Source organism: Camelina sativa, chromosome 4, assembly GCF_030686135.1.
Source record: "Camelina sativa cultivar CO46 ecotype springtype chromosome 4, ASM3068613v1".
Lineage (NCBI taxonomy): Eukaryota > Viridiplantae > Streptophyta > Magnoliopsida > Brassicales > Brassicaceae > Camelina > Camelina sativa.
This window is the reverse complement of record NC_141883.1, coordinates 24,557,757-24,582,413: the sequence shown is the minus strand read 5'-3', so window position 1 is coordinate 24,582,413 and position 24,657 is coordinate 24,557,757. Positions and strand designations below refer to the sequence as shown.

The following is a 24,657-nucleotide window of genomic DNA, read 5'->3' as shown; positions in this document are numbered from 1 at the left end:
TCAAAATATCAGAGGAGCACACAAGAATTGGAAAGGATTTAGAGAAATCGGTTATTTCATTGGTTTAACGACACTACTATTTCGAGTACGGTAGAGAGTCCTGGTTCGACTAAGTCGGTTTGTAAATAAAATCCGATGTGGAGCTTATAAGTCGGTTAATTTCAGTTTCGGTTTTGGAAAATAGAATCAAATCGAATCCGGTTAAATGAGTAAATGACGAAACCCTAATTATATATTTTGACTCTCTGACTCTCTCTCTCTCTCTCTCGTCTTCGACGGCTACACACTTTCTTCTCCACAGCTTTTTTTTTTAGATTCGTGAACCCTCTTCAAGCTTCTCCCTTCGCAAATCTCCATCTCCATCGTCTCAATTCAGGTAATTTCATTCTTCCTCATCTCGGTGGACAAATTTTTCGGTTCGATTTTTAGTGTAGTTTGATTCGAATCTGTATCTGTGACACGATTAGGTCGTTCAAATCATCTGATTATAGACAAGAGTTTTTGGAATGGATTTTGATTTTGTTTACGCATCTTTGCGCTTTCATATATGTATAATCTGGTTGTATCGGTTTCACTATACAGATTGGTTACTGAATGGATTTATCATCGGTTTCACTATTGAAATTGGTTACTTTTTTTGGTGTATCAGGTTAACCTTACCAGCTAAAGAAGATGTCTCGTTTTTTCACTCAGGTTTCCTTCATAAGACCTTTCGTTTTACTTATCAAAAACATGTCTTTGTTTTGTAAACTCTCTTTGCTTGCTTCGGTTTCTTGATGATTTCTTGTTAATGTTCATAGGGTGGAAGCGATAGTGAAGATGAGAGTGATATTGAAGACGAGGTTCCCGAGGTTCAGGATAACGGTGGTGTCGATAGCCGTTACCTTCAAAGTGGCAGTGAGTCTGATGATGATGTTGATACCAAACGTGTGGTTAAGGCTGCTAAAGATAAACGTTTTGAGGAGATGACCAACACCGTTGACCAGATGAAGAATGCCATGAGGATCAATGATTGGGTCAAACTCCAAGATTTCTTTGATAAGATCAACAAACAGCTTGAGAAGGTTATGAGGATTACAGAGGCTGTCAAGCCTCCCACCTTGTATATCAAGTCCCTTGTGATGTTGGAGGATTTCTTGAATGAGGCTTTGGCGAACAAGGAAGCAAAGAAGAAGATGAGCACTACTAACTCCAAGGCTTTGAACTCTATGAAACAGAAATTGAAGAAGAACAACAAGCTGTACGAAGACGATATCAACAAATACCGCGAGTCTCCAGAAGTTGAGGATGATAAAGAGCCTGACGAGGACGAGGACACTGACGTTGATACTGGGGATGAGACTGAGGATGATCCTAACGATGACCCTGACTCTGAAGTGGAGGTGGAGGAGCCTACTGATAATCTCACCTGGGAGAAGATGCTGAGCAGAAAAGAGAGGATTATGGAGAAGCTGATGAACAAAGATCCAAAAGAAATTACTTGGGACTGGGTCAACAAGAAGTTCAAGGAAATTGTGGCTGCTCGTGGGAAAAAAGGCACTGCTCGATTTGAGCTGGTTGATCAGCTTACACACTTGACAAAGATTGCCAAGACTCCTGCACAGAAGCTTGAAATCTTGTTTAGCGTTATTTCAGCACAGTTTGATGTGAATCCAGGTCTTAGTGGGCACATGCCTATCAATGTCTGGAAGAAATGCGTGCTTAACATGCTTACCATACTGGACATTCTTGTCAAGTACAATAACATTGTTGTGGATGACACAATTGAACCTGATGAGAATGAAACTTCAAAGCCAGCAGATTTTGATGGAAAAATTCGGGTCTGGGGAAACTTGGTTGCATTCTTGGAGAGGATTGACACTGAGTTTTTCAAGAGTTTGCAATGCATTGATCCTCACACCCGTGAGTATGTTGAGAGGCTGAGGGATGAGCCCATGTTCTTGGCCCTTGCTCAGAACATCCAGGACTATTTCGAGCGGATGGGTGATTTAAAAGCTGCTGCAAAGGTAGCCTTAAGACGAGTTGAGTCTATATATTACAAGCCCCAGGAAGTTTATGATGCTATGAGGAAATTGGCTGAGTTGGTGGAAGAAGAAGAAGAAGCTGAGGAGGCCGAGGAAAGTGGGCCTACTACTTCATTCATTGTTGTTCCGGAGGTTGTTCCTCGTAAGCCTACCTTCCCAGAGAGCAGCCGAGCTATGATGGACGTTCTTGTGTCCCTTATCTACAGAAATGGAGATGAGCGGACCAAAGCGCGTGCAATGCTATGTGATATCAATCACCATGCTTTAATGGACAACTTTGTGACTGCTAGAGACCTGTTGCTGATGAGTCATCTGCAAGACAATGTTCAGCACATGGACATCTCAACACAGATTCTCTTTAACAGGACCATGGCGCAGCTTGGTCTTTGCGCCTTCCGGGTTGGAATGATCACTGAGTCCCATAGCTGCCTCTCTGAGCTGTACTCTGGTCAAAGAGTAAGGGAGTTGCTTGCCCAAGGTGTCTCGCAAAGCCGATACCATGAGAAAACCCCAGAGCAGGTAATTATTTATTTTCTGATTTCGATCTTCTAATACAAATAGAATGTGAAAATAAATTGTTTAGAGCATATAGTTTTCACTGAAACATATTACAACACGGTTGCATTTTGGGGTTTTTCAATCCATTTTCTCCTTTTTAGCTTGGATTCTTGGTCATGTTGTTGTTTCGTTCAGTGTACATATATTTGATATTAAAATTTCTTGGTTTTACCAGGAAAGGATGGAGAGGAGAAGACAAATGCCGTACCATATGCACATTAACCTCGAGCTCCTGGAGGCAGTTCATCTCATCTGTGCCATGCTACTTGAAGTTCCAAACATGGCTGCAAACTCGCACGATGCCAAACGCAGAGTGATTAGCAAGAATTTCCGCCGGCTGCTCGAGATCAGTGAAAGGCAAGCATTCACTGCACCACCTGAGAATGTACGTGACCACGTCATGGCAGCCACCAGAGCTCTGACCAAAGGGGATTTCCAAAAGGCGTTTGAAGTTTTGAACTCTCTGGATGTGTGGAGGCTGCTCAAGAAACGTGACAGCATCCTCGATATGGTGAAAGATAGGATCAAAGAAGAGGCTCTAAGGACTTACCTATTCACATACTCAAGCTCCTATGAGTCCTTAAGTCTTGATCAGCTGGCCAAGATGTTTGACGTTCCTGAGGCACAGGTCCACAGCATTGTGAGCAAGATGATGATTAATGATGAGCTTCATGCAAGCTGGGACCAGCCAACTCAATGCATTGTCTTCCATGAAGTGCAACATAGCAGATTACAATCATTGGCTTTCCAGTTAACCGAGAAACTCTCCATTTTGGCAGAAAGCAATGAAAGGGCAATGGAATCTAGAACCGGTGGAGGTGGCCTGGATCTGACTTCAAGGAGAAGGGACAACAATCAGGACTATGCAGGAGCAGCATCAGGTGGTGGTGGTGGTGGATATTGGCAAGACAAGACAAATTACGGACAAGGAAGACAAGGTAACAGATCTGGGTATGGTGGAGGAAGACAAAATGGTCAGTGGTCGGGGCAGAACCGAGGAGGAGGGTATGCAGGAAGAGTTGGATCAGGAAACAGAGGTATGCAAATGGATGGCTCAAGCCGTATGGTGAGTCTTAACAGAGGTCTTCGTGCTTAAAGAGGATGAGGAGAAATCTGCAGGCAGTGTTGAACCTTAGGCTCTACGTAAAAGACCTTTTGTTATGTTTTTAATTCCTTTTTTGTTATCGAATTGTTCTTTCTAAGAGATGTTCATTGCAGGTTCTCTCATTGTGACTCTTTCTTTTCGTTTTGATATTGGCAGTTGTTTGAAAAATACTTTTAAGAATGCTTTATTGGAAAGTTTAATAAGTTTTTTCTGCATCACTTTTGTGGAAAAGAAGACTCATTGTTTCTCATGCTTCATGCTTGCAGGTTTTGTTTTTGTAGGTTTATATTACTCATTGTTTCTTATGATAAAGAGTCTTATCTTTGTTTGCTTACTTTTCTTCTTCTCGATACAGTCTATTTGATTAAACTCTCATCCTGAACATCCCTGATGATATTACTTATCAGAGATTGATGTCGAGTCACATGAACCTTCAAAGCATTTCCTCAATTGGTGACTACACTCAACATATCTCCACAGCATGGACAAAGATTCCTGACTTTTTTTTTTCTGTGTATTAGTAACTAACATAAGCCTCATTGACAAAGCCTTTAATTCCAGATAGGAAACATATACAAAATACTACGTGTCTAAAAAAAAAACAGCCGACTCATACATAACAGGTTTGCTACATTCTTGTTCCCCGACTTCACAATGAATTTCTGGACCACAACTTATTGCCAGCTGAGATACCATCTCCCACTCCTGTGCAAAAGTATTTGTCAACTAAGAGTGTTACAGCTTCCCATCATCCTAGACAAATGATTACTTAAAGAGTTATTATGCTCATTTCTACCATCTAAAGCTTTTGGCGAGCAACTACTAATGATAATTAGTGGGGTAGCCTCACCAGCATCATTGATTATTGAGCTTGTCAATACTTTCCTCTTCGGTAGTAGTAGTAGTAGTATCGCTTTCCACCGTAGGTTCTTCCAAAGCCTCTGGAATTTCCTTAGAGGCTGGGATGCTTTTCTGAGTCTGCAGACCTGTCGTGCGTGCAAGATCAATCCATTGCTGCAACATTTTCATGAAAAGTTGGGATCAAGTCCAAAAACAGTACTTCCAAGATAAGAGTTCAGGATACTAAGCTAAAAAAAGAGCAAAGGAAATAAAGAAGTGGAAAAAGAAACCAAAAAATATACAGGCGTGTCACTCTGACCTGTGTTCCGAAATATGAGTTAAGTGTCCTGACTACAAAAGAAATTGTATTTACAAGTAGAGGCTGAGAAGAAAGTTCATCAGAAAGGCGATGCTCTATTAATCCAGCAATTATCTGCGTATAAAGACACTTTCATGTTAGAGGCATAAATCAAATCATAGTTTCTATCATCAACGCTCTTCCTTAGCTAAGACAAGGAAGTAACCATACATACACCATCACTGTGAAGCAGCATGGGTCATTATACCTGGTAACGAAGATTTGCAGATGTTCCCAGAAAACCTCCGTAAACCATTGCCGTCTTCAGAAGAGGAGACCTCTTCGGCTTTTGAGCAACGACCAACTCAGGTTTAATGAGGTTTCGTACCGCATTCAATGCATTTGAAGCTCCCACAGCTGCAAAACTGGAAACAACTCCAACACCAGCAAGCTTCAAGCCACCAACAACAACTGAAGCAATTCTAAGATTCAGGTTCCACTCTCTTCCAGCAAGACTTTTCTGAAATGCATTATCAGGTATGGATCCTAGGAGGCTCCTCAGGGCTTCTATGCTGTCTGGTCCAGCGGTCTCATCAGCATATGAAAGAAAAGACAAAGTTGGTGCCGGAAGCCAAACTGTGAAAAAATCAACGACTGATCCTCTCACTGTATCAGTTATAACATAGTCAATTTCTTCAAAGAAATTCTCTTTCCGCTTCTCATATTGTGCTATTAGTGTGGTTGTTATTGATATAGCCTCTTCGATAGCTAACCTATTCAGAAATTTAGGATCTGCCAACAACCTTTCTCGGAAACCCTGTATCACAAATTCACAGTGAATCATCATTATTGAAATTCCACTTAACTGTTCAGGATATTATCAACTCTGGGTGATAAATATAGGACAAGTGATGTATGAACGATACACTGGTATGCAAGCTCTGCTATATCAATATAGAGCACAAAGCATAAATATTCCATGCAAACATCTCAGAAAATAAATATCATCCAAAATAAATATACCTGGAATCGCTGAGTAAGCTCAGAAATAAGAGGATATTGCTCCAAATCAAAGAGATTCTGCAGAACCTCAGGTGACACCAGACCAAGGTCTAATCCATTTTGAATATCCTGGAAAGCATGGAATAGATTCCATCATTCTAAACGTATGATATACAAGCTTGATTGAAAGTCGAGCTCAACAAAGAAAAAATTGTGGAATAGAATTGAACGGTTTAATAAATCAATTGATAAGAGAGTCTCAGACACAAGGGTGCAGTTCGTCAATATAATGAAAGCAACCCATATGAATCTTACCGGTGGAAGGGCATCTCGCCTTCTGCCAGCTGCATTCATTACTCGAGCGATCTCTGCCCGGTCAAAGCAGTTTCTACTGCAGGGTCTTGCAGCAGAATACCACAAGAAATCAGCAACTGGAGTTTCACCCTCTCTTCGCAAGTACTGTCTTTCAGGATCAAGTAATATAACAACTTGGTTCTTCTTTGGAAACTTCCTTGAGATCCTGGCTGGCAAACCTGTTCCTCTTGAACCATACTCAACATGACTTGCCCCTGTCACCACTATCAGTAGACCAGTACCTACTCCATCTGCTACTGCTTGTAAAATAACTTGTGACATTGTATGGTCTTCAACAACTCTTGCTTGTGCCGACAGATAAGAGCTTGGTCCAAACGGAATAATCTGCGTAGGGAGACTCATATCGAATGTAGATCTACGTGAGAATGAAGAAAATCCTGAGATAAACCCAGAACCAGCAGGGGGAGTGTATAATTTACGCTCAGCCTTTGAAAGACCACGGATACCCTCTGCTTGGACAGTTCTTAAAACCTACATCAGTTCTTATCAGAGTCACAAATAAAAGCAAAATTTGTCAAAAAGCTCACGCTCTTTAGTCTTTAAAGCTTTAGCATGTCCATATTCAGTTGAAATTATCAAACCCAAATTCATGCCACTTACACTATGAAGATTGTAATTAGTCCCAGAAACATCAATCAGAGAGAATCCAAAAGTTATTCAAAACTACCATCTAGAACCAAATAAGAACAATAAAATCATAACTAAAAAGGATTTGAAAATAAGCACTGAACTACAAAGATTCCAAACCAAACAGTGAACTACATGTCTACATCCAAATACATTAAAAGACTCTACCTTAAGAGGAGTGCCGCAAGCAATTAGTTTAACAGAGTTATCGCGACAGTAACTTAAAAGAGGCTCATACTCTTGCCAGCGTTGAGGCGGCCAATGTGTCACATAAGACTTCAATGTCTCTCCGTCCATCCTGCCACCAAAACAATAGTCAATTTACGATCACGAAAATTACATTACGCTGAGCTTGCAGTAAGAATGTGTAGCCAAACCTCTTATCCATGTACTGATTAAGCTGGTCCTGCAAATCAAGAGGGAACGCTTCTAGTGCCACAGAGATTTGACGCTCGCTCTCAACGCATCTCTTGTTCAAGTTTCTAACGATTTCGAGTTCAAGCTCCTCATCGTCTTTGGTAGGCACCTGCTCCGCCTCGCCGAGGTACACAACTCTCGCGTTCATCAGCTTCTCCCACACTTTCTTCTTATCTTTTCCCATAGCCATCGGCTCACCAATCGCCGTCGCGTCATAGATTCTCGAGGTTATAGTCTCTTCCTTATTCTCAGACGCAGGCGGCGGTGGAGCAGCGGCGGTCGCAGGAGGAGGAGGAGCTGGTGATTCCGCAGGGGAAGTCACAGTAGCGGAAGAGCTCTCCTCGGAGGCTAAAGAGACAGACGGCTTGAGAATCAAGGAAGCAGCGGAAGCAAGAAGCGGCGAGAGAAGAACAGCGCGGCGAGAGAAGGCGGCTCGGGATGGAAGAAGATCGGAATCGGAAAGAGCAACGACGGATAGAGAATTGTTCTTCTCATTAGCGAGGTTGATCGGAAAATGAAGGCCATGGAAACGATGACGGCGAGGACGGAGGGAGGAGGAGCAAGGGCAGTGAAATAATAATGGTTGAGAAACGAAGAGATCATTTGTAGCCGTGAGTTTCATTCTCATGGAAGAGAGCAGAGAAGCTCCGTTTTGTACACGTCAGCTTACTACTTCACACATTGCTATTGCGATACGAATGACGGAGGAGTTTTAATTTTAATTCAGTTTTCATCTGAATTTTTTTTTTATTTTATATGATGATCGGGGAAGATAAGATAAGCCACGTCATTATGTAAGAAGTTCGCAATTATTATTTTTTTTCTGGTGCAGAAGAATTCATACGTCTTTCGGAGGTCTTGTGACAAAAATCCGATAAGCAAAAAAAACATGATGTTTTACGTCCCACTCACTGATCAAAAGATCAACACAAGACTCTTTGCAACTAAACAGATTACAATCTCAATCAAAGAAACATAGGAGAAGAAAACATGAGGTATGAAGATGAATAGTACAGTCTCGGGATGATAAAGAAACCATCATATATCACTGGATGTTGATATCGTGGAACGATGGCAAGACCGCAACCAGAGGATCACCATAACCTACGGAGTCTGTTTGCATATGAAGAAGCAGCATGAGTTTATATATCAGTTTTCTTATATGATTTCTCAAATGTTCATACTAACTGATACGGTTTGAATACTCAAAATGTTTATACCTCCGTCATCTGAAAGAAGCTTGAGGACTTCCCCAGCTACATCCGACTGTTCCACAAATAGCAAAGATCAATGAGTCTGATCGGATTTGATAGTTTCAACTTTCAAAGAAGAGATGGATATATTAATTAGCTTAAGCTATTACCGTCACTGGAAGTTCTGTTCCCAACTGATGTAAGTATCCAATAACTTGGCCTTCCTTTATTTCATCACCCTGAGGAATTTTTTTATCCGCTTAAGATGGGGCAATCTTGAAATCTTATTTGTGTTTTCAGTTTAAGGGAAGAAAAAGAGTTTAGTAGAGTCATTTACCTCTTTGCAGCTAGGAGATAGTTTCTTTCCTTTTACAGTTCTGCTTCTGTGAAACTCGCCAACCTTTAGAAAAGAGAAGAAGAAACAAGATCAAATTAAACAAGAAGGAATGCGAGAAAGGGATATGGAAACCAATCAGTTAATTAGGAGATGGATCTCTCATACTGAGGGAGATTTGACTAGAACATAATTGTTTGATCCAGATGCCTCCAAAGCTACCAACTTCGCTGGTTTCCCATATGATGTATTCATAAATGGAGATACTTTTTCAGACGGTTTTGCTTTAGATGGGCTGGGAGCAGAAGAAACAGATTTATCCATGGGCTCAGAAGGAATCGGAGGTGCTACGGTTGGAGATATATCCTCCACAGGAATGGGGTTTGTGGCCGCTCCAATCTTCCGTTTTAGGTTCATCTCGAAATCTCCAACCTGTAGTGAAAAAAAAAGCATCAGAAATTGTAATTGTTGGAATCTACGTTAAAGAATCAGCTCCATTGTTAGTAGTAATAACATGCACTTGTCTTCATCATAGCGTTAAAGAAAAGTTTACAAAAACAGTGAAGTTTAAAAAGTTAACGCCATAGTAACTTGCCTTAAGTTTCAGGACAGCAACCTCAGTCTCATCACACATCTCGTGAACCAGTGCCTGCAACATTTAATACAAAAAACATACAATTGATTGAACAATATATAATGAAAGGTCCATACATCATGTTGAAAAATTATAAGAGTAGATTGCCTGAAGTTATGCATCTAAAATCCTGGCGATCTAGAAAGTGCATATTTGAGGACATCGTCAAATCATCACCTACCAAACTTATAAGCTAAAAGTACCTAATACTGTATCTAAAACCCAAAGAAGGCAAAAGAAGAAACCTCCACTTCTTTCGGGAAGGTTGTCCGTCGAACAGATTTCTTCCCGTTTGACACAGTCGCATCAGATGAATCTGCAAAACCAGAGATGAGCAAGTGATGAGGCAAACCATTACAATCCTAACAGTCAAAAAGGCATCAACCAGCAATAATAAACATGTAGAAGAATTGTGGAATATAAACTCACCATCGCTTTTGGTTGTTGTCGAAGTTTTAGAGGCCTTTGCACGTAACACAAGCGTGTAATTGCTACTCCTGTTGGATAATCTCCACCGTGGAACGCAAGAAGTACCAGAGGCAGACCAGTTTCCAGAAAGCAAATGAAGCTCACTCTGTGACCCTAAAGTCTCTGCAACATGGAGCGAGAAAATTCCCACTTAAGACTAAAATCCAAAGGCACCTAAAGAAAAGAGACCAATGAAAACATCCCGACGCTAGACGAAAAAATTGCATCTTTGATACAAAATTCGACATTCAAGATCCGAAATCGAAACCTAATTCAGCCACAAAGAGATCGAATCTATCAAAACATGAAAACCTCAAACAGTAAAACTTAAGAATGGATAATAATAATAATAAACATACACTCTAAAAGAAGCAACAACGTCACTAACTGATAGCTCGAATCTATGCATTTCTACTCATACTCCTCTGTTTCTAATTTTACTCTCAAGGAGCGAAGGAAAGCAAAGAGACAGAGCGAGAGAGAGACACTCACGATGAAGAGATCCGAGAGCTGCAGAAGACGCCATTGGAAGAAGAAGGTTTTTGGGTTGGTTGAATTTAACGCCAAAAATAGAAAATTGGGTTAGTTGAGCTAAAGATCGGTTGAAGAAGAAGATGACGGTTGGGCTACTTTAATTATTTTGAGCGGCCTTCTTCTTTGGTTACTCCGTCCGCCGCATCTACAGTACGGTCAGTTACTGTTCTTGCTAACCTGCGCCGGGATAAAAGCGTACTCTAAAATGGGTCTATCTCATTATTATTTAACGAAGGCTTTCTTATGTGCTTTTCATCTCTTATTTTAACAGTCTTTTTGCACATACATGTCAATACTCTTGAGCTATCTTCTTTGAACTTACTTGACATGGAATCAATCAACAAACAATACTGATTTGTGCGAAGGTAAAAACAATGGAAGGACCTCTCAGTATAAAACCAAACCTGAATCTTCAACAATTCAGTTCAATCATTTGTAGCAAATGAGTTTAAACTGCTACGATACAACAATACTCTCTTTGACACAAGAAGACTCAGTCATCTCATTCATTAATGATTCCTGATATACTACGATACCAAAAAAAACAAAAAAAGAGGAGATCTCCAAGGTGTTTTTGGTTCTGTTCGTTTCCTAAACATGTCTTCTATTCTTCTTGTTTCAAGCATGCTTCAGGTAGTCTAAAGCTTAGACAAAACATCGCCTGCAGTGTACAAAAATATTCAAGCTCAGGAACTAGAGAAGATCTCTCTTTTGATAATGTACCAAAAATCATTCAAGCTAAAAGAAAAACAGATTAGTGGGATCTTACCTTGTTTGGAGCTACATCTCTGACCTTGTGGAAGACTGGATCTTCTATATGGAACTTCAAAGCAGTTTCAGCTTCCTTTAAAATGTCACACAAGCTGTATTTTAGATTTCAAGGCATGCCAAAAAATGCTACCACTTTGGTATAAAATATATGATAGTGAAGAAAACAAAACTAAGCAGGATGGACTGGTTTATACTTACTGCAATTATAGACTCTGTGGTTTCGGTTGCACGAATGAAACAATAGCAATGAATTAAAGGAAGAGGTCCTTTCCAATACTTCCTTTGAATAACATTACTAAAAGAATCTGCAAAAACAATTACAGAGCTTATATGCATTAGTAAAATAAAAATGAAAAAACAGATGAGTTCCTTTTTTATTACTTAACTAGAATTGAAGAACAAATCACACACATATAAGCCTTAAAACATGATGCATCTCCTACTTATATTGATCCTGGTCCTAATTAACTTGCTAATGTGGAATGTAGTTAATGAAACTCTCTTTTCACATAAACTAAACAGCATCACAATGTAAACCATGAACCAGTATACTGAATCAAGATCATTATTTCGTGAGCTGCAATTTCTTACGTAAAAGTCTAAGACTAGTCCCAAATTTCACATACCTATAAACTCCAAGGCAGAAGCTGGAAGGTTCATGATAATATGGTCGATATGTTCCCATGGCTTTGCAATTGGAAGCAATGTTTGTCTCAACCTCTTATTTGCATGTCCTTCTTTACTCTTGCAGTCTTTTCCTACCCCATTTTCTGCACTCAATAAAATACTTGTGAATTGTGATGATCCCCAAGGCAATATTTAGAAACAGAATGTCTTAGAAAATCTTCTGAGACTTTCCGTACCTGTCTCTGTAATACCAGAGGGTTTCTTAATTGCACCAAGAGCCTCATTTATGGTTGCATTGGATTCATGTATCTCCTCTCCACTAATTCCAGCATTTTTATCTTCCAAATTAGTCTCCGCTATGGTTAAGCACAGTAAAGAGAACCCACCATTAAAAGTTATTCTTTATGCCAACTATAATGCAAAAAATATAGTTTAAATCAAAAGAACTACCTCCTCGACTAACGACTGCTTCCTTTGTTATATCATCAGCCACTGATTGCAAATTACCCTCACAAGTTGACACCGTCATCAACTGAGAGAAAAATTTACGAGCATCCATATTGTGCACACAAATCAAATCATCAACCTTATTGAATTTTGCATTGATCTTCAAGTACCGAACACTGTCTGGATTTAAATCATTTGCATAAACGAAGCATCCTTTTTGTGCAGCTGGAATAGCAAAAGGCCCAATACCAGCAAACATATCACACACGGTTTCTCCAGGTTTAAACAAAGATGAAAGCCGCATGTGCTCATGCTCCAATCTAGAATTCCAATATACCAAGCCATAGTCCAGCTTAAATCTTGCCCCATATTGTTTCACTTCTGTTTCCATATCATTTTCCCCAGCCAGCACTTCAAACTTTGGAACTCGAAACTCATTACTGATAGTCCCAACTTTATTCACAATTGTCTTGATTCTTGGATAATTTTTCTAGAAATATAGAAGACCACCAGAAGGTTAGATGCATTTGCTGTAATGAGACGAGATGCAATTATCAAAAAAAAAAAAATGATATCATGAAAAGAACATCAAAAACTTACATCATAGATAACCTTTGCTATAACATCTTTGAATGGAAGGAGCTCATCATGTAGATTTAAGTGGGCAATATGACCTGCACGTAGTAAGCAAAGATATGTTGGTTCTCTTGAGAGAGGATTCATAATACTTGAAAACATAGCAAGAAAATGTACCCAATTAGTCTTTAGGTTGCAGACTGGATAGAAATGACTTATAACAAATGCACACAAAATTGCTAGATCATGCCACCAGAGCTTTTTAATCTAGGTTGTTGAGTTAAAAAAGAAAGCAGAAATTTAGTACTTAACTATTGTTTCAAAAGATGAAGGTATATCCACTCCATCTGGCAGAATCTGCTTCAATATGTGATCTGCGAGAAAAGATTGATATCAGAAGGTTTCATATTACCTAAACAGTATAAGGACTTAACGAAACAAGAATCAAGGCTAATAGAACCAAAAAATCGTTAAACCATTTAATAGCAATAACCAGATAAATGGGGCAAATGTCAGGGTACCACAAACCATTTGGCAAAGAAAACGAACCAACAATAATTAAAAGCAAATGGTAAGCAACTTTAATCATACATATGTACAAAAAGTCTTTAAAAGCTTTAGATTAAAGAGCACAATAGAAGATTGTGACAAACAGAACATAAAGGATAGCAAGCAGAAAAATTAGCTCTTCAAAACGTCCTGTTAATTCCAAAATAGAAACGGTAATAGAAAGAAGCTTCCTAATGAATTTGTTGTCTTACCTGCACTCCAATAGGAATACCCAAGAGAAACCGAATGAGGAACAACTTCAAGTTCACTTAGTTTCTTAATCTGGTTAAGTTTATCCTCCGGTATCTCCGACAAATCTGTCCTATAACAAAGAAAAACTTGGTTAATACGAATAATCCCACTATTTCCTAGACACATTCCCCAGATGAAAAATTAACTCTCACCAGCACTTTTAACGTTTTCAGACAATATCACCAAACGAGTCTTCTCACAGGTAGGATCTTCAGTGATGGGCTTAATTCGTGGCATGTTGAGCATGTACCTACAAGTTATCAAACCAAGTAACTTCCTTTACATCAGTAAGAACACAGAAACACACTACAAATATGCAATGGCTGCTTTACTCAACTTTCTCATTGAAGTTTTGGATAAAAAATGGTAACGGAAGCAAACAAATAACTGAAAGTCATATGATCAGTAGCTCAATTAATTTGAGTTATTGAAGAAGAAACGTACCCATCGAGAATGCGAGTTGCACTTTTACAGAGTTCACGCGGAATTCTAAGAGCCCACAACTTGAGATCGACATCGAACTTGCTTTCATCAAACATGGTGCTTACGGTGTCGTTTTACAATGTTCCAAGTATCCAAAAGACAAGATGAGAAAAGTAGAAACAACCGAGTGAAGAAATCGGCGGAAGGAGAAGAACGAACCACCAGATGACCAGACCCGTGGCGTCCGTCAGTGAAGCCGTCAAGGTTTTAGTCGTGCGCTCTCGGTATTTTAGGGTTTGATTTAAAATAAAATAAAATAAAATAAAAATTGATCTAAAAAAAAAAGGCAAAAAGAGGAATCGAACCGGCGACTTTGAGGTTTTGGGCCGGCTCAACCTTATGGTCAGACTCAGGCCCTAAAATATCTAATCTCCACGAGCTCTGATTCAGAACTACACAACTCTTGAGTTTTTGGTTCACACTTGCGGATCCGAAACCTCACGACCAGATCAGCCGCACCCAACCGCACGCGCCACCGCAATGTCAACTCCACCGACGCTACCTGTCACAAACCAGCCAGCTGTTCAATCTCAGCCACCAATCAACACACCTGCTTTCCGTACTTTCTTCTCACGCCTCTCCACCTCGATCCGTGATGGCTTGTCACAGCGTCGTCCATGGACGGAGCTCGTCGATCGGAGTTCCATGGCTCGTCCTGAATCTCTCACCGATGCCTTGTCCCGGATCAGGAAAAATCTCGCCTACTTCAAGGTTAACTACGTCGCCATCGTCTCCCTCGTGCTCGCCTTTTCGCTTTTCTCTCATCCTCTCTCCCTTCTCGTCCTCCTCGGTCTACTAAGCGCGTGGATGTTCCTTTACCTATTCCGGCCATCAGATCAGCCATTGGTTGTCTTCGGTCGCACTTTCTCTGATCGAGAGACGTTGCTTGCTCTTGTGCTGTCTACGATCGTCGTCGTGTTTATGACGAGCGTTGGATCTCTCTTAACCTCTGCGCTTATGGTTGGTGTTGCGATTGTTTGCGTACACGGTGCGTTTGTGGTTCCGGATGATCTATTCTTGGACGATCAAGAGCCTGCCAATGCTGGATTACTCTCATTCCTTGGAGGTTCTGCTACCTCAGCTGCTGCAGCTGTCTCGGGGAGAGTATAAGAGCTGGATTCGATTCAGATCTCGTCAACAAACCAACCTGGAGTTGAGATGAGTATTCGTGCCTTTTAATTACAGTTGTGATTGGTAACTCGGTACTGATTTTAGGGATTTGGTGTTGTTGATTTGAATGTAGATTCGTAATGAAGCTCTACAGATTTAGAACTACGAATTTTTTGTTGCAATATCTGCTTCTTCTTGTGTTGTTTTACTCTTATGTTCAGATGTAGAAAACTCAAAGTTGATCTTTCTCTATCGTTCTCGTATTGTGCGATTCACTGTTTAACTTTCATCTCCTTTCAATCAGTTTTGTTCTCTTGTTAAATTGATCAGTAGCAGTGACTTTCAGAGCATTGTTAACCAAAATGTTCTATTTGCATTCAGAGTTCCTTAGCAGTTTAATGGAGATTAAGTGACAGAACAGTTTGATCTGGAAGCACTTAGCTAGAAAACTTAGTAGTTTCAGAATGCTATAGAGTAACTAATATTTGATTTATGTAGAGTACTAACTAGAGTGTTCTATGTGTGGTGCATGTTCCTTGTTTAAATGATCCATTTCACTGTGGCTAGTAGAGGATAGTAGCCAGTCACTTAGAGAACAGCGCTTTAGGGTAGGACTGGTGAAATTCTTTTAACAGTTGTTCCGTCATCTTCTTATTTGAGATATGTGCTATTTTCTGTGTCAATCCCCATGGAATCTTTTCCGCTTGTTAGTTTAGTGTTCATAGGCTCATAGCTGTTACATTGCTCGTATAGTGGCTACTTTTTCTCTAACTGCAGTTATCTCCTAGTTTTGCTCACATGTTTGGTGATTTGAAGTGAGAATCTATTATGCTTTATGGGTGGGATAGATATGATTGTCTTGCTTTCCCTTTTCTGAAGCTTTATCAGATGGCCAAAATTAAGTATCTAATTTCGATCCAGCTGTGTGGATCATATGGTCGGCAAGTCGGATTCATGATATAAATCTTAACTTGGCATTATTGTTTGCTACCAAAAGAAAGGTTAAGAATATGAAAAAGAAGGGTAACAATTTGTCTGCCAAACTAGAATCAGTCTGCAATTTGCTCATAGTCCCACATTTGGGAATATAGCACTTACTGTTAAAGGGATTTGGTGAACACAAGGTGATCCGATTAAAAGAGTAGGGTGTTGCTAGTTGGTTTATTGCTTGCTCGAGGTTGATGGTTATTCGTTTGTGTATTGTTAACCTTACGAGATTGTTTAGACTAATATTTTATGTGCTTAAAAATTGGGCAATCTGGTATAGTTTTGGCCTTCAATTCCCACTGGTCAAAGAAGATTTTAAGGAGAACCCACTTCTGTCTAATTGGTTTAGCAACAGCTTTATCAGCTTGATAAAACGATTCGGCCAAACTTTATGCAAGAATGATACCGAGACCCGAGACGAGCAAGTCTTGTGGTATAGCATTTTATAGTATATGACATCATTGAGTTTAAGGTAAGAGGGTATCTCTAGAATTTTTATTCTTGTTAACCATAACAGATGACGACATGTTAATTGGTCATTCTGATCTAGAGATTCAAATCTAAAGAGTAAACCCAGCGGTACGCGTGTACCAACCAATCAGCAACTATCTTGAGTATTAAAAAAAAAAAAAAAAAAAAAAACAAAGATCAATGTCGACAATAACATAATAATAACCTCGTACGGCACACACCATTCTCCTCTTTTTCTTTTTAATTGTGAAGATGGGTAAAGTTTCACTTTCAAGTTTCAAAGTCGTGTGTCTTCTTCTTCTTAAACTACCTTTTACTAGTTCCCAATTTAGAGGGGCACTATAGTCATTAAGTATGGGCTTCACTAGTGTGAGTGATCCATGGCTTGTAGGTCCCAGCAAAATATAGCCGTTAGGAGAAGAAGTGAAGGAGCGGTCCATTGTCCGTGTCCATAAGGGCAGCTCCGGCGCACTAAACGAAGCTGGTCTGCAAAACGAAAAACAAAAAAGAAGTTTAAAATACTGTATGTTGTCTGCTTTATTTTTGTACTTTATTCAGTTCAGACCAACTCTACTTTGATCTCTTTCTTTAGATTTGGAATAAAATTAAATAATGTTGACCTCACATACAAACTACTAGCTAACAGATTTTTTTTTTTAATCTAAAAAATCGCAAAAGTTACAAAATAACCGAGTAAATTTGAATGTAACTAATATTATTAGTGGTTCAAATTTGAATCCTGATAAACTACTCTTTGACAAAATCAAAGATTTTGGTTTTCTAATAATTTTTTTTCTTTGTCAGAACCAACATTGTTTGTATTGTGATTGATGATTTTATCGTTTTTGATACTAATAAAACCAACCTTTATGCATTCAACAAGACCTACAAAATCCTAGAAAAAAATAAGTGGTTCCAAATTCCCAATGACATTTAGTAGTAGTAGTAGTAATAATAATTTACAAACACCGTTAAACAACATGACATGAGAGCAAGAGTGACCAAAACCCATCGAACAAAACAAAGTGTTTTCAAACACTAATTAATTAATACAAATAAATGAAACTAGCCGTTGGAGGCTCATTTAGTATTATAGGCAAAGAAGCAGAGAGCCACTGTTCTCACCCCCCAACCTCTTATTGCCATCACCTGATCTTTGTCTCCCCCTTCTCTCTCTCTCTCTCTCACTAGAAGATAAAAGAAACACTCATCAAGATTCTCTCTCTCTCTAAGATGGTCACGTGCTGTGTTGTTCTTTCCCAACGAAACCCATCTCTCTCTTTACAAAACTCTTTCAATTCGAAATTCTTTCTCTGTTCCATCCTCCTCAAAGCTACTATTAACTCATAAATTATCTCAAAGCTTCTTCTTCTCTCTTCTTCTAATGGAGTTTCTTACCCAAAACAAAGCTCTCTTTGATTTCAGTTCTTTAAGTATGATCAACACCACCATTGATCAACCCAAGGCTTCACTTCGAAGCCGATTTCTCCTTCACCTAATCGTGTTCCTCATCTTCTTCGTTCCTCCCAGCTCAAGCCAAGCCTGGGACGGTGTAGTGATCACACAAGCTGATTACCAAGGTCTTCAAGCAGTTAAGCAAGAGCTGATTGATCCTAGAGGATTCTTGAGAAGCTGGAACGGTTCTGGATCCAGTGCTTGCTCTGGTGGCTGGTCTGGAATCAAATGTGCTCAAGGTCAAGTCATTGTGATTCAACTTCCATGGAAGAGTCTTGGAGGTAGGATCTCTGAGAAAATAGGACAGCTTCAAGCTCTTCGTAAGCTTAGTCTTCACGACAACAATCTTGGAGGTTCGATTCCAATGTCATTGGGACTCATTCCTAATCTCAGAGGAGTCCAGCTTTTTAACAACCGTCTCACTGGCTCTATACCTGCTTCTCTCGGTGTTTCACGTTTCCTTCAAACGCTTGATCTCAGCCATAACTTGCTCTCTGAGATTATCCCACCGAATCTTGCTGATTCTTCTAAGCTTCTTAGGCTTAACCTCAGTTTCAATTCACTCTCTGGTCAGATCCCAGTGAGTCTCTCTCGTTCTTCTTCTCTTCAGTTTCTTGCTCTTGACCATAACAACCTCTCTGGTCCTATCTTAGATACTTGGGGTAGTAAGTCTCTTAGTCTTCGTGTCTTATCTCTTGATCACAACTCTCTCTCTGGTCCATTCCCATATTCACTCTGCAACCTAACTCAGCTGCAAGAGTTTTCCTTTAGTCATAATAGGATCCGTGGAACCCTACCTTCAGAGATTAGCAAACTCACTAAGCTTAGAACAATGGATATTAGCAGTAACAGTATAGGTGGCAAGATCCCTGAAACTATAGGAAACATTTCTTCTCTTACACATCTGGATTTGTCTCAGAACAAACTTACTGGAGAGATTCCTATTTCGATTTCTGATCTGAATAGCCTTGGCTTCTTTAATGTCTCTTATAACAACTTATCGGGTCCTGTTCCTACTCCCTTGTCCCAAAAGTTCAATGCCTCCTCTTTCGTCGGAAACTTAGAGCTTTGTGGATACAGCGTTTCAACGCCATGTCCAACTCTTCCCTCACCGTCTCCTGAAAAAGAAAAGAAATCATCTCACAGGAATCTGAGTACCAAAGACATCATCCTCATTGCTTCTGGAGCACTCCTCATAGTCATGCTTATCCTTGTATGTGTTCTATGTTGCTTGCTGAGGAAGAAAGTCAATGAAACAAAACCTAAGGGCGGAGAGGCTGGACCTGGAGCTGCAGCCGCGAAGACCGAGAAAGGAGGGGAAGCTGAAGCTGGAGGTGAAAACGGAGGGAAGCTGGTTCATTTTGATGGGCCAATGGCGTTTACTGCAGATGATCTTCTGTGTGCAACAGCAGAGATTATGGGAAAAAGCACTTATGGAACAGTTTACAAAGCTACACTTGAAGATGGAAGTCAAGTTGCAGTGAAGAGATTGAGAGAAAAGATCACCAAAAGCCAGAAAGAGTTTGAGAATGAGATTAATGTATTGGGAAGAATCCGGCATCCGAACCTCCTTGCACTTAGGGCTTACTACTTAGGCCCCAAGGGAGAGAAGCTTGTTGTCTTCGATTACATGTCTAGAGGAAGTCTAGCCACATTCCTCCATGGTAAGTTTGATAGTTTCTTTTGGTAGAATAGACTCAAAGTTTTGTACTTTTGCTAAGATATTAACATTTTACAACTCTGTTTGAAATTGCAGCAAGAGGACCAGATGTTCATATCAATTGGCCTATAAGGATGAGTTTAATAAAGGGAATGGCTCGTGGCTTGTTCTACCTTCACACGCACGCAAATATCATCCACGGAAACTTAACATCAAGCAATGTACTTTTGGATGAGAACATCAACGCCAAGATCTCAGATTACGGTCTTTCAAGGCTAATGACAGCAGCAGCAGGATCAAGCGTGATTGCAACAGCTGGTGCGTTAGGTTACAGAGCACCTGAGCTCTCTAAGCTGAAGAAAGCCAACACGAAAACCGATGTGTACAGCCTCGGTGTGATCATATTGGAGCTTTTGACAGGTAAATCACCGAGCGAGGCCTTAAACGGTGTGGATTTGCCTCAATGGGTTGCAACAGCGGTTAAAGAAGAGTGGACTAATGAGGTTTTCGATTTGGAGCTGTTGAATGATGTGAACACAATGGGTGATGAGATTTTGAATACACTGAAACTGGCATTGCATTGTGTTGATCCAACACCATCAACAAGACCTGAAGCTCAACAAGTCATGACACAACTCGGAGAGATCAGACCTGAAGAGACAACAACAACAACATCTGAACCGTCGTTGATTGATGTTCCTGAAGCTTCTGCTTCTACAAGCCAATAGAAAGAAAGAGTGGAGATTTTTGGTAGTTATTGGAATGTTGTAATAGTAGAGATTTTGCAATTCTTTAATTCTTCCAAGTAGTTTGTTTTTTTATTTCTTTGTTCGTTTCAGTGTTTTGAATCATTTGCGTCATCAGTTTGTGTGTGTAAATAGTGTAAACTGGCCATGTTTCTTCTCTTTCACCAAGCCGTTTCCTCCGTCTTTTGAGCATTAGTGAAAAATTCGATTTGGGTTTCAAGAAGGTAACTTACAAGATATGAGATTCAACCATCTACAGTTGAAGTGTAAGTAAGTTTGGAATGGGCACATACACTGAAAAGAAGAGAACATTATCTAACCAAATACCAAAATGAATCTTTGTATAAGAATGAAATGCTCAACACAACTTATAGCCAAAACAGTGAAACACAAACAAAGTTGGCAGAGAAGTATAATCCCCTAACTTAGGAAAACATCACGTGCTGAGAATTCTACTACATCTTACACAATGAATCATAATGCACTTGCCCCACCAGTCACAGTGATATTTGTTTTTTTTTTTCGTCTTGTCACATTGATACTTACACAATTAATTATTAAAAAAAATAAAAATAAAAATTGTACATATTATTTAGTTTCAAATCTTTTAATATTATTAGAAAATGTACATATTATTTAGTTTTAAATCATTTAATATTATTAAAAATGCACATATTATTTAGTTTCAAATCTTTCAATATTGTTAATATGGTAAAAATTGTACATATATATTATTAAAATGTTAAAAATCTGTTCTGCAAATCTATTAAAATCTTGATAGGTTTTGGTTGTTTTCTAATAAATTATAAAATATTATAGTAAAACTCCCTAATTTGAGAATATTCCTCTTTTTTTGTTTCTCACCAAAGAAAAATGTAAAAATTTCTTTACAGAAAAAGCCGAAAAGGAAAAATCCAAAAAACGAGAGGGCCCAAAATTACACAAAAACCGATGAGAAAATGTAAATATCTTCCAGCAAAGCGGTAGTACCACACGCCTGACACGCTCCTAAACCCAACTCTCAATCTCATCCATACACGTGTCATTCATCTACCGCCTCATCATCCATTTATAATACATCCTTCGGCCACTAATCGCCTCCTCACCCACCACAAGAACCCTTTCTTCTTCTTCTCTTCCAATATCGTTTCCACAGAGAGAGAGAGAGAGATAAAAAAAAAAGAGATGCTTCTCAAAGCTGCTGCTTCTACTTTCTCACTCTTGAACATTCATGGAGAGACTCCTCTCTTCTCTTCGGTTTCTTCTGTAAAACCCGGAAACCTCTCGTTCGCTCTCCGTGCTAGTACCAAGGGTTCATCAAGCACGTTGAGCGGCGTTGTGTTTGAGCCGTTCGAAGAGGTGAAGAAGGAACTAGATCTTGTTCCTTCTGGTCAACAGTTTTCTCTTGCTCGTCAATTGTACTCCCCAGAGTGCGAAGCCGCTGTTAACGAGCAGATCAAGTACGTCTTAGATTAGAATTCTAAATCTGTCGATTGAGTCAATTGTTTTTTTTTTTTTTTGTCTTGTCTTGTCTTGGAACACTGAGATTGATTTTGTAGCTTATTGAGTATCTGATGAATCTGGATTTTGGCGTTTGCTTGCAGTGTGGAGTATAACGCATCCTACGTTTACCACGCTCTCTATGCGTATTTTGATCGTGATAATGTTGCCCTCAAGGGTTTGGCCAAGTGAGTTTTTTTATTTATTATTATTATTGGAAACCCCTTTTGCTTAATGTTCGTTCTGTGACTCTGTGTGTTGATTTAATAAGTTGTCTCTGTTACTCAGATTTTTCAAGGATTCGAGTGTTGAAGAGCGAGAGCACGCTGAGCTGTTGATGGAGTATCAGGTCCTTTTTAGCCAACGATTTCGTTTTGTTTTTTTGTTTTTTTCATTAGCCTCCTCTATCGTCTGAGGTTTTGTTTTATATACTAACACCGTTTTGTTTAACTCGATCTACAGAACAAGCGTGGTGGGAGGGTCAAGTTACAGTCCATGGTGCTTCCTCAGACTGAGTTTGATCACCCTGAGAAAGGAGATGCTCTCTATGGTAAAGCTTATTTTTTTTTTCCCGTTTCTGAGAGATTGGTGTGATGTTATTATTATTAATATTGAAGTTTTGGAATGTATAATTTGGTGTTCCTTGTTGTTGCCAGCTATGGAGCTTACTCTCTCATTGGAGAAGCTAGTCAATGAAAAGCTCCTAAACCTGCACAGTGTAAGACCGTCTCTCTAATTCTTGTTTATGGCGTTCAAGTCATAGTTCTTGCTACTAGTTTCTTAATACAATTTGGTATTTGAATAATGTGTTGGTCAACAGGTGGCTTCCAAGAACGATGATGTCCAGTTGGCAGATTTTATTGAGAGTGTGTATCTGAGCGAACAGGTAAAACAAAATACACAGACACGTTCTATTGTTAGTGGCAAAGATATGGGAGGTTGTGGATCTGTCAAAAATGGAATCTAATGAACTTAAAAAATAACATTCGCAGGTGGAAGCTATTAAGAAAATCTCAGAATATGTTTCTCAACTTAGGAGACTCGGCAAAGGACATGGTAACCTATTTGTTTAATCAGTTTTAAAACTAATATAAAACACATTCGTCCACTTCGTGCCTCACACTTTGTGTTTTTTTTTTTTTTTTCTGTATACAGGAACATGGCATTTCGATCAGGAGCTTCTGCGTGCTGCTTGATCGATTTTTTAGCTGTAATCTCGCAGTTTGGTTTAACTTTCGAGTTATTTAATATCTTTGTGAGGTAGACTTGATTTAATATCTGTTCCTTTTGTGAGAGAAAACAAGCTATTATGTTTCTTGGGTTAACCTTCTTTTTATTTTCCAATATTATGTTCCTAATATATCAGTTTCCTTTAGAACCTTTCACATCAACCATTGTTTTATGATACTCTTTTATTACCGCGCATGAAAGTAGTATGTTTTAATTTCGTATTATTTAACTAAGTGGTACCAAAACATTCTTTATCCAAGAAAAATAAACATTGTGCTAATCCAATGAGATCAGTAATCAGTGTCCATACAGTCAAGATTTTATGTTATAATTGGTGTATCGTGTTTGTAAGGAAACTATCTAATGACCCACAGGCCACAACATATACCATTTAATTTGTTATTTCGTCAATTTAATACGATGTTCTTGAAAACAATTTTATAATATCTTGTATAATATCGTGTACGCGGTATAATATATTTCACATGTATAAAATATTCAGGATAGACATCATCGACTTGGAATCGATGAACTTAAGATTGAGGAATGGTAAAAAATTAGTTGATAAAGTCCGGATGTCACACATGTATAAGGAAGCCAATAGCCTCGGCCTTGCGGACGGATTGGCGAACTATGCTTTTAGTTTATCTTTAGGTTTTTATGCTTTTAATAATGCTCTATCGTGTATTGAAACTTTGTTGCAAGAGGATGTAATGGGACATGCGTGTCTTAGAGGTGTAGCATGTAATTTTCGTTTAAATTTCAATAATACTGGCTGGTAAGTTCTCTCTCGGTCCCTTACCAAAAAAAAAAAGTCTGATACATGTCATGGGCGTAGTGTCTCTAGAGTCTAGACCATCCAGCTCCACCAGTACAGTAGTAATCTATTTCATGTTTACGTTTAGAGTTACCAATATTAAGTTAGAAGGAGAAAACAAACAACAAGCCCGTCTAGCTCAGTTGGTAGAGCGCAAGGCTCTTAACCTTGTGGTCGTGGGTTCGAGCCCCACGGTGGGCGACTATTGGTAGCTTTATTTTTTTATCAGACAGCTTTTGGTACTTTCCTAGTTTCGACTTGAACGTCTGAAGTGAACTAAAGGGAAAGCTTTTTGTAATTGTTTCTAAGATGATGAAGAAGACACATGAGGATGAGCTTTTGTATTATGATTTACATTTGTAATCTTGTCTGATGTGTTCTTTATTTAACAACCAAATGACTTTATAGTTAAAGCAATTTGTTCACAATCAAATTAATCTACAAGACTAGTAGACTACAACTAAGCAATTCGTTCACACGAAGTTATATATTTAATTTATGAGAGGCAATTTTGATAGCGTTGGTCCTTCTATTGAGACAATTGACAGACACAAAGGCAAATGCTCC

General features: G+C 39.2%; 7 protein-coding genes and 1 non-coding gene across 10 annotated transcripts; 5 read left to right on the top strand and 3 right to left on the bottom strand.

Moving 5' to 3' along the window:
• The first annotated feature begins 34 nt into the window (after positions 1-34).
• On the top strand, positions 35-3,905 carry LOC104781507 (eukaryotic translation initiation factor 3 subunit C). The gene is made up of 4 exons (XM_087511504.1): positions 35-376; positions 650-693; positions 801-2,543; positions 2,758-3,905. The coding sequence occupies exons 2-4, from the start codon at positions 673-675 to the stop codon at positions 3,676-3,678; spliced, it is 2,685 nt and encodes an 894-aa protein (XP_087367630.1). The 5' UTR covers positions 35-376; positions 650-672; the 3' UTR covers positions 3,679-3,905.
• Positions 3,906-4,169: 264 nt separating this feature from the next.
• On the bottom strand, positions 4,170-8,053 carry LOC104781506 (protein RETICULATA-RELATED 6, chloroplastic). Of its 3 annotated transcripts, none has more exons than XR_766913.3 (8): positions 7,207-8,007; positions 6,998-7,127; positions 6,143-6,673; positions 5,849-5,956; positions 5,094-5,642; positions 4,847-4,960; positions 4,484-4,701; positions 4,170-4,392 (listed from the first exon to the last, which is right to left on the bottom strand). XR_766913.3 is itself a non-coding variant. In XM_010506197.3 (8 exons), exons 1-7 carry the CDS (start codon positions 7,872-7,874, stop codon positions 4,543-4,545), a joined length of 2,259 nt encoding a protein of 752 aa, XP_010504499.1. In that variant the 5' UTR covers positions 7,875-8,053; the 3' UTR covers positions 4,170-4,392; positions 4,538-4,542. The 3 variants fall into 3 exon arrangements, 2 of the variants coding, with proteins under 2 accessions (XP_010504499.1, XP_010504498.1); XM_010506197.3 differs by having other exon boundaries at positions 4,538-4,701; positions 7,207-8,053; XM_010506196.3 differs by having other exon boundaries at positions 4,170-4,440; positions 4,538-4,701.
• Positions 8,037-10,707, bottom strand: LOC104781505 (uncharacterized). The gene is made up of 9 exons (XM_010506195.3): positions 10,368-10,707; positions 9,837-9,998; positions 9,653-9,723; positions 9,369-9,422; positions 8,942-9,205; positions 8,777-8,839; positions 8,610-8,678; positions 8,467-8,512; positions 8,037-8,359 (listed from the first exon to the last, which is right to left on the bottom strand). Exons 1-9 carry the CDS (start codon positions 10,399-10,401, stop codon positions 8,292-8,294), a joined length of 831 nt encoding a protein of 276 aa, XP_010504497.1. The 5' UTR covers positions 10,402-10,707; the 3' UTR covers positions 8,037-8,291.
• Positions 10,708-10,779: 72 nt separating this feature from the next.
• On the bottom strand, positions 10,780-14,213 carry LOC104781502 (tRNA (guanine(37)-N(1))-methyltransferase 1). Its single transcript, XM_087511505.1, has 11 exons — positions 14,076-14,213; positions 13,784-13,881; positions 13,592-13,696; positions 13,144-13,204; positions 12,855-12,930; positions 12,258-12,744; positions 12,044-12,163; positions 11,807-11,950; positions 11,379-11,485; positions 11,179-11,253; positions 10,780-11,070 (listed from the first exon to the last, which is right to left on the bottom strand). Exons 1-11 carry the CDS (start codon positions 14,168-14,170, stop codon positions 11,014-11,016), a joined length of 1,425 nt encoding a protein of 474 aa, XP_087367631.1. The 5' UTR covers positions 14,171-14,213; the 3' UTR covers positions 10,780-11,013.
• A 381-nt stretch (positions 14,214-14,594) lies between these two features.
• Positions 14,595-15,507, top strand: LOC104781503 (PRA1 family protein B1). Its single transcript, XM_010506194.3, has one exon. It carries the CDS (start codon positions 14,595-14,597, stop codon positions 15,222-15,224), a length of 630 nt encoding a protein of 209 aa, XP_010504496.1. The 3' UTR covers positions 15,225-15,507.
• Positions 15,508-17,629: 2,122 nt separating this feature from the next.
• LOC104781501 (putative leucine-rich repeat receptor-like protein kinase IMK3) lies at positions 17,630-20,763 on the top strand. Its single transcript, XM_010506192.3, has 2 exons — positions 17,630-19,801; positions 19,894-20,763. The coding sequence occupies exons 1-2, from the start codon at positions 18,067-18,069 to the stop codon at positions 20,523-20,525; spliced, it is 2,367 nt and encodes a 788-aa protein (XP_010504494.1). The 5' UTR covers positions 17,630-18,066; the 3' UTR covers positions 20,526-20,763.
• An 882-nt stretch (positions 20,764-21,645) lies between these two features.
• LOC104781500 (ferritin-3, chloroplastic-like) lies at positions 21,646-23,434 on the top strand. The gene is made up of 8 exons (XM_010506191.3): positions 21,646-22,003; positions 22,148-22,231; positions 22,332-22,392; positions 22,506-22,593; positions 22,700-22,761; positions 22,864-22,929; positions 23,036-23,099; positions 23,199-23,434. Exons 1-8 carry the CDS (start codon positions 21,729-21,731, stop codon positions 23,237-23,239), a joined length of 741 nt encoding a protein of 246 aa, XP_010504493.1. The 5' UTR covers positions 21,646-21,728; the 3' UTR covers positions 23,240-23,434.
• Positions 23,435-24,218: 784 nt separating this feature from the next.
• On the top strand, positions 24,219-24,291 carry TRNAK-CUU (transfer RNA lysine (anticodon CUU)). The gene has a single exon. It is a non-coding gene; the product is annotated as a tRNA-Lys (tRNA).
• Positions 24,292-24,657: the final 366 nt, after the last annotated feature.